This window comes from Falco punctatus (assembly GCF_963210335.1).
Source record: "Falco punctatus genome assembly, chromosome: 6".
In the NCBI taxonomy this organism is placed as follows: domain Eukaryota; kingdom Metazoa; phylum Chordata; class Aves; order Falconiformes; family Falconidae; genus Falco; species Falco punctatus.
In genome coordinates this window covers 22,101,548-22,114,744 of record NC_137585.1, presented here as the reverse complement: position 1 = coordinate 22,114,744, position 13,197 = coordinate 22,101,548, and the positions used below count along the sequence as shown (strand labels likewise).

The 13,197-nt window shown below is 38.8% G+C and overlaps 1 protein-coding gene across 9 annotated transcripts in view; it reads right to left on the bottom strand.

Moving 5' to 3' along the window:
- Nucleotides 1-13,197, bottom strand: part of EPS8 (EGFR pathway substrate 8, signaling adaptor) — a 141,007-nt gene that overhangs the window by 39,307 nt on the left and 88,503 nt on the right. For all 9 annotated transcript variants that reach the window (XM_080391799.1, XM_080391800.1, XM_080391797.1 and 6 more), the window contains 5 exons: nucleotides 7,452-7,519; nucleotides 5,354-5,515; nucleotides 4,998-5,147; nucleotides 2,636-2,718; nucleotides 453-589 (listed from right to left, as the gene is read on the bottom strand). In XM_080391799.1, coding sequence (XP_080247925.1) covers nucleotides 453-589; nucleotides 2,636-2,718; nucleotides 4,998-5,147; nucleotides 5,354-5,515; nucleotides 7,452-7,519 — 600 coding nt within the window. The remainder of the gene's footprint in view (nucleotides 1-452; nucleotides 590-2,635; nucleotides 2,719-4,997; nucleotides 5,148-5,353; nucleotides 5,516-7,451; nucleotides 7,520-13,197) is intronic.

Below are 13,197 nucleotides of genomic sequence, written 5' to 3'. Positions count from 1 at the left end.
CCCTATTACTGAGGACAGCATTATTAAATTACTAGAGTTAGGGCAGTACTGGTTACTATGAATGTTACTATGTTCACAAAAAAGCCCAAGTTACAATTGGTAGCCCACACCCCCACTCAATTAAGCACAAGTAAAAGCAGCTCTGAACAGAAATTCAGAAAATGGGTAAGTGCAAGTAAATGACAAGTCAGATTATGACAGTCAGGTCATATTCCCCAGATCAGGCACCGGTGGCTTGGGGCATTTCAGACTAGGCTGGGAGAATGATCCTGTCTGCTCTCAGCGAGGACAGAGGGGTGACCTTGTACAACCATTTCTGTATCTGGATGCAATTACCGTAATTTTTATGAAACTAGTCTACTTTTGTTATTACCAAGCATCACAAAAATGCACTGCCCAGAACAACTGTTTGCCACCATGCTGCGTGGCAGCGGGCTCCCAGAAATACTCACACTCCCCCTGCTCAGCAGCCCATGCAGACCACGCTGCCACACGGCTTCTCACATCCACTTGGGTGATGGTCCCTGGTGGCACAGGGGCTGGTGCCTGTGGTGGTGGTGGGATGGCGCTGTCAGCTTTGGATATCATTCTAGAGGAAGAGAAGCCCACAAGTGACACTTGAAGGGGAAAACGTTCTCTTTTCTAGTGCTTAATCAGAGAAGTCAAGGAGGCTTCACAAGGACCTCTTCTACTGTTGAACATACTGTGGATTTCCCAAATAAGCAGTACTCAAGACCATGATATGTAAATATGTTAAACACAGTAGGAAACCCACTCCATGATGGTGTTAGCAAATCTTCAGCTGGCTACATGGGAAATGCCCAAGCAGCGCCACATAACTTGATGTCTACAGGCCTGCCAGTTTACACAGGTAAATTCAGTAGCTTGGGTTTTAGTAGGTGGCACTTTTACCACCATACACATTTTACTGGCTGGACTTCCACTTTATGTGAAAGTTTTCTTTAGAAGTTACCTTTCAACCATCACAAGTTGAGTATCTATCCGTAAATTTGACAGGTTGTCAACCACCTGTTTCTTAAAACCCTATCAACAAACCCAATTAAACTTACTGGCTGATTCTCCTTTTTATAACAGTGCCCTGTTCATCCTGTCTTGATACAAATGTATCAATGTTCCCACCAGCAATTTTCCAGTTTTCCAGTTCTTAGCATAGTTCTAAATACCATAAGAAAAGATGTGTTTGAAGTTATTCTGCAGTTTGATACCAACCAACAAGGACATCTCAACTCCTCCTGTCATAAACATACCCCACCTCTTCCCCACACCCCTGTTTAAATGCAAGATCTTCACCTTAAATTCATCTCTTTATAATCGAATCTCATTGATAGCATGCAACACCACCACAAATGCAAAGTGTTACTTGTTCTTTGAACACTGAACAAAAAGATGTTTCCTTCACTTTTCCTTCCTCCAGTCTCCTGGGCACTCACCGCCACATGTCCCACACTTCTGTGTGTCAATAACCTTGTAGCAACTCGAGAAGGCAATGCCAGGCAGGAGGGTCTTCCCCCGTGATCCGATGCCAGCATGTACATGATACAACTGCTAGTAACCAGCACTAAGCTGCCATGCGCTCATGGCCTCTTGGGCTCACGGCTCTCAGAGACTGATATCTTGGATTATTTTTCCCAGCAGATGTACTGACCTACATTCTTCTCCCAATTAAATCTCATTAGTTTCTCAGCATATCCAATGCATTTGAGTTCCTCTGGGTTGCCTCTTTGTGCTTATACCTGTTTGTTACAGTCCCACAGCCAGTAAAGTCTACTAACTTATTTTTAAACCTGCAGATAAAGTTAGACATAATTCAGTTTTGGTTTTGTTCTTATAGGAGTATCCATTACTCTAGGAAAACTTGAAAAGCTGTGCATCAGAATTTAACAGGTAGCTAAGACTACTATAAATTCATTCATATAATGGTGACATTTTAAGTTAATGATTTTTCTCCAGCAGAGACTTCTCTATCTGAACCACAAAACTAAGTGTTACCGAGAGATCCTATCAGGATGCAGTTACATACTAATTTTTCAACAAACTATCACCATTACCATTCAGTATCTAAAATATTTGTGGCCTTGTTTCTACACCTCTGTTGGCTACCTCTAATTTCTGTATTGATCTTCTCTGAACCCAACTGACTCTTTTCCCTCACATTTTCCAACTGGCAGAGAAGCTTTCACTACCAGGGAAACAAGAAGTCTTCCGCATCGTTAAACAGGCAGGCAGGCAGATTATTGAATCTTCAGTTGCTGTTTTATTTAATATCTTTAGATCCCAAAAACCTTTTATCATAATCTTATTTACTTTATGGGGCATACATGTTTTTAATTTAAATTCTGAACTACTTGACTCATAGGTAGAATTGAGGCATGCAATGCTATTCCCTGGCAAGTGGTATTGATGTCAGCTGTTCCCATCACTAAGCGAGGATTGGGAAAGGTAAGTGTGATGCCATAAATCAAGAGAGTATGAGATAATTGTTAAAGCAAGGCATGTTAAATGTTAAAACATTCGGTTTTGGAAGTACATTGTCAACTAGCAAATTGAATTGAGCTTCTGAATGCTGTAACACTATTTGATGATCCCATATACTACCAAGAAATTATGTTTTTACCTCAGTGTTTCAAGCCTCTTCTTTTGTTTTCCACTTTTGCTGTCACTGATTGCACTTTCAATATCTTCATGAATAAAGCTAGCCTAAGGAGCCAAAAGCAGAATCCATCAATTATCAGCTAGACTATCCAGGTATATGAAATAAACATCTCCACATTCTCTTTTTTTAGGACATCTTAAGATTCCAGAATACTCTATCAAATCCCATTTATTTAAAAGTTCTGGGATAAACTATTTTAGACAAACAGAACAAAAAACCACACAATGCTATTGTATGGGACTTGGTATTTTTGCCACTGTTCCAAACTCCAGCATTATCATCAGATGAGCATGTAATCTAGATACCAAATTTGTCTGAACAGCTGTAATTATCTCAAGTCAACCATTACTACATAAGCTATTTTTTCCCTCTGCGTACATAATTTTTTTCTCTCAAGTATGTTAGGGAAAAGACACAGTATTATAAAAAAAAATTCTACTATAGATAGTAGCAGCAAAACTACTACAGACGGTAGCAGCATAAAGCATTAGGAGAGTAACTTAGTGATACAGTTTCCTTTAAGATATAACAATAGCCTCCAATTTCTCTTTGATATAACAGAAGATTAATTTTTCAGAACATTTCCTAATCTGTATGTTCCTGCCTCTCCATAACTGCAGCCTGCTTCCACCAGTGGCCCACAAGTGAAATTTTGATGCAGGTCTAAGGCATTATTTTAATTGATCTTGCGTTAAATAGGTCACGGATTCTCATAGGATTTAGAATGCTCTGTTACATGTCTTCAGCTGACAAATTCATTTCCTACACAAGTTGTCAAAGATCAAATCTGTCAGTGTCTGGCTCACTCTAAATGGTCCACGTCTTTCTTGGTACCCTTACCATGGAAAGGTATGTAAGTTTTTGGGATGAGCATGTATCTTCTGATGGGACCAGAAGACTGTTGAATTTAGGATCCAAGGGGATTTAAGGGACTTCCCAGGCTATAATGAATTGCACTACAGAATATGGACAAGGGATACATGAAGGTTAAAAGATTAATAGAAAAACTTAAGGGGATTTGAGAAACTTACACCCATAAGAACTCTATTAATCATACTCTTGATATTTATTATTTAACAATTTTTTTAAAACCATTGACTGCCCCAAGTATTATTGATTTTGACTAAACTTTTTATTGCAGAGGCTCCTGAGGTTCATAGTAACTTAAAAGCAGGAAAAAGACAAGAGCTAACTATGGGTAAGGAACAAAACCTAAGGTATGGTCACAGACTCAAACAATAACTCTGAAGAAAAGGAGGATCCTGGACTTCCAAGTTATGCTCTGTATATTTGTACAAAGAGGAACAACTTCAAAAGATGAAACTCTGAAGTACAGAGACCACCTCTACACTTTGGAGAGCTGGGTCCAACCAGACTTCAAAAAAGATCCCTGCATTATTTAACATAATGCCACCTGAACTACTCTCAGGATCCCCATTTCCACTGCAACAGCAAACTCTGTGCAACGAATTACACAACTAGCCAGTCATCTTCACACCACTCACTATATTAATTTCAAAATGGTTGCATAGTGTGATTAGCAATCTGTTGTTTTAAGACAATGATGTAAACCACTACAAAGGAATTTAAAAATCCCCGTGAAAATATCAATTAGAGTTAAAGCAATACCAATTACATAGAGTAACAGAAATTAAAATTTGAAACCCTGGAAATAAAGAAGTGTTGCAGGATACATTAAAAAATTATTTATACTTGAAGGACATATATTAATGATAGATAAAAAATTTCTTTCCTTGTTTTGTCCCTCCTGCAAATAGTATTTTCCTTTTCATTATCTCTCCAGCAGAGCAGAGGTGCAGAGAGGTGAGAATATAGACAAGGTTTAATTGTTCAGTGACAAAAAGAACAGAAAAAAGGGGAAAGACTAGGTAAGACTCAGAGCTTGGATGAGTTATCTGCGGAGTATAAAATAAATTTGAGATTATTCAAACTGCTTTACACCATTTTCTTCAGAAGTGTGAATGCAAACCATATTCTAGAGCTTTACACAATTGCAAGACTAAATGAACAGCTACAGAGCCCAAGAATCAGTATTTACAGTAACGACATATCTGAACATGCATTGAAGGATTCAGCTTACACACTGGACTACTCTCTTGCAAGACATACTACACTACATTTACCAACATATTATAAGTAGTGTCAATATCATAAGTGCATTAAACTTAAAGAATATTTATAAGAATAAAAGAACAGAATTATTTTCTATGAATCAGCTCATTTGATTTTATCCACTGTATTTGCCAATTCATAAAATTCCCCTATTCAAATAAGTCATAGCAGATCTCCATTACTATCTTACCTTAATCTCATCACACTGGAAAAGATGCAAATCGGGCTTGGCTTGGGTCGGTTCTTTACATATTAATGCAAGAATCGAATTGTAATTGCATGCATTCATCACAGCTTGGCAATGCTGAATTGTGCTTAAAGGAAAATTCTCCAGTTCATTCTGCCAGAAGAGAAAATAAAAACAAACACAAAACACCACCTTATCATACAGTGTCCTGATCTTAGAAAAGCTGCAAAGCTGCATGAGTTAAAAAGGAAAAGTGATAATAAGCTAATTAAAATACTGAATCTCACACACATCATTTTTCTGCCTGTTCCCTTTTTCTCTCTCTCTCTGAAAATGAGACTGCCACTCACAGATCTTACCTTTGATTCCAAGTCCACCAAACTGACAGCTTTGTCATCCACTTGAAGAATCATGTCTTGAGTCCAGACTTTGCCTTTGGCATCCAGCAATTTCAGCTTCCTTATTCCATCATCTACTGTAATCATTGCCTCTTTTCGGTCCAGAACAAAGGTGGTCAAGTGCTAGTGAATGGGATGTACATTTAAAAATAAAAAATTGCAATTTTCCCCATTGCTTGGCAGTGTCAATATTCAAATTGCCAGGAAATAGCAATACAAATTACTTGTGAATAAAAGTGCCTTTGTATATGACAGATCCTACCAACAAGCCACAAGAGATGTTGTTTAGTCCATAATGTCATTTCAAATGAACTGATTTTTGTAACTCACTGTTTGTCATTCTCTGTCATTTCCTCACTACAGTAAATGGTTAGCCTTGAAGGCACACTCTGACATCTTTCAGGTATCAAAGCTAGAATTAACCCTTGAGTATTTAATTAGCTTTCTTGAGGAGTGAAAACCTGTCTCTCTTGGCAAGCTGCATCCAGAAAGTGTAAGCAGAAGCATCGCAGAAACACCCTGCCAATGTACCACCACCCTGACCTGGAGTGTCCTCATCTCTTCCGGAGCTGCCAGCTAGCATGCTGGTGGCAGCCATAATGGGCTTGCATCTGACTGGGATACCTTATGGACAGGCTAGTCGCTTCTTTTATGTGGCTCACAGTAAAAATGTAGTATACCAACTACTTCTGCTCCCCATCAACTTGGAATATTCTCCAGATTCAATTAATGGTCTAGAAATTAAATACTACCTCACAGATATCACGTCAACTGGCTTTCCTGTCATGGTTCTGACAATTTCTCCTTCAACATGCCAACCATGCAAGGAAATCCATAGAATTATTTCATTTTGTCCAGGCATAAATCCAGCTTCACATGCTTAGTGAAGAACCAATTTTAATATATGCCTGCATATCTATCTTTTAAATAACTTTTAAAAATGAAGAAAAAAGATAATTAAGTGTGCTTTCTTCTCTTACAGGATAACACCACTTAGTAATGACAGACGAGAAGTAGATATAAGCTGCATATAATCAAAGTATATAAAAGAAGTGAAACAAACTCTCTACTGGCTGCTCACAGGGATGCTTAGACTCCACATACAAGTACTAATTTTTATGCCAGTACAGTACCAAAGCCGTTAAGAAGAAACCAAAGAAAAACAGACAGACAATTAGAAGCAACACAATATTCATTTGCAAGCTGATCATAGGATAGAAGCCCTTGAAATTGAGACTTCTCTGCATATGATCTTATATTTAACCGCCAATTTAAAACCCAGCAAAAAGGAGCTGAGAATCTATGGCATTTGTAAGACTTCACTTAACCCATGACAGCGGTTAGAAATAAGTGGAAGAAAGTTTGTGCCAAAGCAAGACTAGAGAATGAACCATTGCATCCAAAAGTGCTTAACGGGCTCCATATGGGCACGCAGGCTTACTTTGCTGAATATTTGAAATATAACACTCCTGGATAAAATATGACAGCAGCACGCAGTAATTCTGCAAAGCAGCTTAAGACAGGAAGTAACATACTTTGCACTTCACACTGGGGGAAGAATTTGTGCAGACAGAATATATTTGTTTAATTACTACATAGTAGACTAACCGGGGCTTTTAGGGGTTAATGCTCAGCTCCTTCTGAATATTCTGTCACTTCTGCTGATTATAACTGATCAAAGTATTTATTTTAAATATCATCCAGTGTGCTTCGCCAACAGCACAGGGTTTTTCAGCTCTGCCTCATCCTTGCAACAAGCCAGGTTCAGAGACAGGGTAGCATAACACATTGAACTGATATCCCATTGAGAAGTCCTGTCCGTTTGCCAAACTACACACAACTTTGCTTACATTCTTCTACATCAAAATTTCAGCTCATTATGGCAAAGCTATAGAATCTGAGACATTTCAGTGTAATCTATTCTGAAGTGACCTCAGGCTGGTAGGATGTTTGGGAAGATGTAAATGCCTTCAAGCATTATGTATCCTCAATAATCATGTAGGCAAAAATAACTGCATGTAACCGAAAGTTATAATTGGTATATCACTCTTCATCTCACCTCTACATGATACTGTGAAGTTTCAGATATGCTGCTGGCACTGTCTCGTGCATAATTCTTCCTTTGTTCTAGATGGGAGGAAACGGAAGAATAATTATTCATTGAACTTCTTATCCTGCTGTTTTGAATACTTCTCAGAGACACTTAAGACTAGTTGTATATATTAAAACAAAAGGTGAGCTGCTGTTAATTTCTCTATTTCGACACAACAAACCTTCACCCCCACACAGCCCAGCAAAAGGATCATACTTCTGTCAATGATATTAACAGATCGGTTACCAGTGAGTGCAAACCAAATCCACTTATCTCATCACAGTGAGTCAGGACACCGGAGGGAGCAGTGTTCTGACTGAAAAAGCTTCACTGGGAAGCCTGATTATTAAAATCACAGGCTTGCCACTTTGGTAGCAATATGATAACTAGCATCAGGCTCGCTGTATTTGTATGAATGCTTTTGAAAGCAAAAGTATTTTTTGATATATATAAAATTCCCATGTTAAATCTGCAAAACAACAAAGCCACACACAAAACAGACCTGACTCAGCCTTTATTTCTCGCTAAATTATTCAATTTGATGAATTACTAATGTAGAAATATGGATGGAAAGGAGTTTAAAAAAAAAAAAAGACAGACAGACACACCAACTATCTCTAAACAGAAATATTTTTCAGCTAACAAAACACAACACTGCAAAATCAGAACTGTAATTTGCCTTTTACCCTGCACAATAGGTTAATATTAAAACAGGTGAGGAGGGAAGGGGAAAAGCAAGATGAAGACACGACACACATCCACATCACAAATTAACAAATTTAGATTAATACTGAAGAAAACTTTTCAACTTCAGTGGAAAAAAAATTGAATGCAACATTTGGCAGGTTCTTCTTTTTTTCCACTATACTCCCCTTAAGTGCCTGATCCAGAACACCAGGAGCTTTGTCTAAGGAAGAAAGTCACCAGGTGACACGGCCAAGAGAGGTCCAAGGAAACTCCGCAAGTAGGCAAGTCTTTTCTCTCCATTTCATTAAATAACCTGATTTCTGATCTTAAGTAAAATAGGCAGTTTGATTTTGTTTGGAAGGAAAGTACCTGATGTATATACAAAATACATCCATTTCATCATACTTGGTGGTAAACATGTGTGATTCTGTTGACAGGAAAGTTAAGTTACTTTTTGCAAAATAAAAAGATGCTAACTACTACCAAGCACATATGGAGATCTCCAGTGAGGACACCATAAAAGACACACTGTAAAGGTCTCTTCTGTGACCAGGGTTCCTTCATACAGGGATTTCAGGTGCTGACAAAGACAGCAGTGCCCTCATTTTCAGATGTCACCTGTAGAAGTATTTGTCACCTTTTATTATAATCACACTATTATCTCTCCAGTTCTCGGTGACTTTCATGAAAGGCAGTACAGTTTCTGAAATATCTCACTGGCTCAAATCTCCCCTCCCATGATGACAAATGTCACTCATGCAACAAAGCCATCCTGCTCCTGTACAGCAGCTACTCAGCTTGCTTTAGCAAGAGAAGTGTGCAGCACAATCAGACAAATTCAAGAACACCATGAATTATAAGAATTCTTAACTAGGTGCATGCATATTTCAAAATAGATGTCTTACTTTCATTATCCACTATTCTGAAATCCCAGGGCAGGGGATCTGCATTGATTTCAACTGTAACTACCACTTCTGCTTTTGCAGCATGTTACTTGAAGGTTTTTCTTGTTTTCTTTTTAACGACTATGGACACACACATGCACACCCCAACAAAACAGTCAGTAAAGCAGTACTGTCTGATTTGCTACCTTTCTTTTTTTGTTTGGATGATGATCTGAAGAAGTAAAGTCCATCTGTTCCTAACAAAACAAGGGAATTAAAAAGCAGTATCTAGTTAAACCCCATATAATTATTTGCATCTCCAAGAGGATCAATTAACAGTTTTCTGTTATGGACTGTAAATGATAGTTAAAACATTGTCCAGTAAGAAAGAATATATGCTTTTTTAAAAGAGAGAGAGAGAGACAGAAAGGAAAAGTCACTTGTTTCAATTAACAATGCTTCAGATATTCAGTTTTGACTGTTATTATCTTCTTTTAGGTGAAAAAAGGATATGGTTTTTTAACGATATCAAATTAAACAAGGATAAGAAACTTTAAATCCACTAATCCACTGTAAGACTTATAAATCCTGCAAACAGTAACAGTTGGAGTTGTTTTAAATAAACAAAAGAAATCCTGGCATATGCACAGGCTCTAAAGGAATTAAAAAACTGAGAGTAAGTTTTGCAAGAGATTCCTTGCTCTGCTTCACAGAAATTGTCCTCTGTTAAGACAGGATATCCAAAACTATTTGTACACTGATTAACACATCCTCTTCCACAGAGCAGCACAACACTCACAATAGACATGATAGCAAGGTTTTCAACACACTACGCCATGGTGAGAACAATAGTGTTTATGTAAGACACAGCTTTCTGAGTGCTAATAAAATCTGTGGTTGCCTGCACTTGAGAGCCAAGGAGAACACCTCAAGTTCTGTGTTCTTAATTACAACAGAATATCAAGAAGAACATAAAAAAAAATTCCAATTAGCAAAAGTTTGTTTGTGTTACTAAACAATAAGATAGGCCACCACAACTGACAGTCCATACTGAGTTCAGCAACAATTCCTGTTTACCTGTTTACATCTTTAATGCAGGCAGAATGATTGTTAGAACCTGCTAGAGATTGAAATTATCATTTAGGATAGGATGTTTCCGTTGGAAGGGACCTACAATGATCATCTAGTCCAACTGCCTGACCACAAGTTAAAGCACATTATTAAGGGCATTGTCCAAGTGCCTCAAATACTGACAGGCCTGGGGCATCGACCACCTCTTCTTGTTATCCTACCGGTCCTTCTGCCAAAAACCACCATGTAATGTATGTCACTTATGCAGACTTGGAAACTCCCTTTTCTGGAAGTTCAAGCAAGTGATGCAATCTAAACTCTGCAGTAAAGCATGCAAACTAAAACTGGGGAGGCTTCCAAGTCTTGTTGCAGTTACAAGCCAAACAAAAAAAAAAAAAAATGAGAGGGCACCTACAGGCTCTTATTACTGCTCAGTGCTGAAACTTCCACGTGGTTTTGGATGAGCTAAGCAGCAGCCTATAGCTGCTGTGAATGTTAACACTGCTATAGAGGAGCTTAAGGTAGATACTACGGGTAACCGCTCCATCCTGAAAGTATTCACCTTTCAGAATACATCTTCTAATAAGTACCTTAGCATCAGGCAAAATTCTTCCCTTGCTTCTTGGAAGGGTTTTTCCTCAACCTTTGTTTTTCACTCTTTTACAATTCAATGGTTAGAAAGTACATATTCTTTCTCATACAGGGTCAATCCAGCTGCTAAGCATCCAGGCTCCCCGGGAGATGGAGTTTTTGGCTGCCTGGTATAAATTGCAATGAAGGAAGAACAAATAAAGTCCCCCCATGATAACATGAACATAACACAAAGGAAAGAAGGAAAAAAATTAAAATAATTTTTAAAAAGGGTGGTATCTAGAACATATCCTCTTTCCCATGTTTTTTGCCAGTTAGCTCAAAACTAAATCTCAGCCTCTGCTTTCTCCTAGTGCCTGGCTCATGTCCTAGATTCTGCCTACAAACCTCCACAAGTTCTCACCTTGACCTCAGGAAGGAGGACCCAAATCCTTTTGCACCCACTTCTGCTGATGTGCTCCACTGCCTTGAACTTCTAGCAAAATTGATACAAGCCTGCAAACCTGTTCTTGATCTTTCTCTACCCAGATGACACAAGGGTTTGCTGCTTCTTCCTACAACATTTCCACATTTCCACTTCCAAGTCAGCTATATCTGAGCATATGACTCTCTGTCTTTTTTCATCCATATACAGCTCCTTATTTTTCTTCTTTTCCTACTGAGTTGCCCACTACCATTCTTCTGGAAATGTAGCTTCCATCTCCTCAACTCTTCCACATATCAAAGTAGTTGATTATTATTCATCAATATTAATCTGACTGCTTTTACAGAAACCCTGAAAATTCGTCTTGACTTATTACATGTTCTTCAAATGCAAGTAACTCATACCCTACTGAAAACACACAACAGAATTTGCTGACCCTCTGAATGTACCAGGTCTGGCTGGGATGGAGTTAATTTTCTTCACAGCAGCCTGAATGGTGCCATGTTTTGAATTTGTGACCAAAACAGTGCAGATAACATAGAGATGTTTTAGCTGTTGCTGAACAGTCAAGGCCTTCTCTATTTCTCACTCTGCTGCCCCAGTGAGTGGGCTGGGGGTGCACAAGAGGCTGGGAGGGGACACAGCTGGGACAGCTGACCCTAACTGACCAAAGGGATATTCCATATGGTATAATGTCATGCTCAGCAATAAAAGTAGCAGGTACTCTTTCCAAAGTAGCCCTTGCTCAGAGACTGCCTGGGCATTGGTCTGCTTGTGGCAGGTGGTGAGCGATTGCCTTTGCACTACTCGGAACCTTTTGCTCCTCTCTCTTTGCTTCACTTAAGCTGTATTTATCTTGATCCATCAGTTTTTTCTTGCTTTTGCTCTTCTAACTCTCTTCTCTATCCTGCTGCAGGGAGGAGACAGGGGGAATGAGCAAGCATCTAGGTAGGCCCTTAGTTGCTGGCTGGGGTCAATCCCTGACACCGGGCGGGGGGGGGGTGGTGGTGGTGTGAATTTTGTATGCTCCATTTCACTCTCCTAATCTTCCCAGTCAGTATCAGCCTCTCACAGGTCCCTTCATGCATGAAGAGAGTTATTGAAGCTAAAGTGAAATTCTGCAACAGAGACTTCCAGATAGGATATATAAAACTATCAAAGGATGAACAGAACTATCAGAACTAATGAGGTTTTTTTCTATTTATTCTACTTACTGCAGCTCTTACATCCAACATGTAAAATACAGTGCAGCCTTAATATCGCAGTTTGCTCAAACCGTGCTGATATGCTGCACAAAATTTACCTAAAGTATTTTCTCTCTGATAAAGGGGGAAAAAAAATAAAAAGGATCATGGCAGAAGACATTTAAATTAAATTCTTAATCACAATCTATAGCAAATGTAACGCAGAAGAATTTGAGCAAAATAAAATCTCTCACAACGCAAGGGTAATTAACTTAAAAGCAGCACAGCATTTCACTCCTAGGTCCTGACTGTAAGATCTACCAGCTACTAAACCTTTCAAAGGAACAGAAACATTGATCCACAGAAACTAATACTCTTCCCACTGTCTGATGTAGACAGATGCTACTGCTATTCATGTCTTTGTGAATTTACTGAATTTCCCAGTCATCCAGAATGGACCATGTTTCTGGTTTCTAAAAGATGCTAAAATGTACTGATTTCATACTATTTTTGGAAGCATCCAAACCACCAGAACACCAAACCCAACCTCTTGACCAAAGACTTTTAGCTGAGTCAAAAATACTACTAGGAAAACAGGACTCAAGATTGCCATCATTCATTCTCTTCCTTGCCCTCCGTACACTAAGAAATCTGCGCTCTCCCCAGTTATTTCTGGAAAGGACCATTTCATACTTTGGAAAGGGTAACTATTCCACAGTTTCAGACAAAAACGCCAGTGCTGCCCAAGGTACGTTGAGGCAGAGCTACGAACAGAACCTGACATAGCTAGAGTCCTGTCTCACCCATTTTCCAACTGGACGAGGATGAAGCAGTGTGGCAAATTAGAAAAGCTGCTTTACAAACTCAGCCAT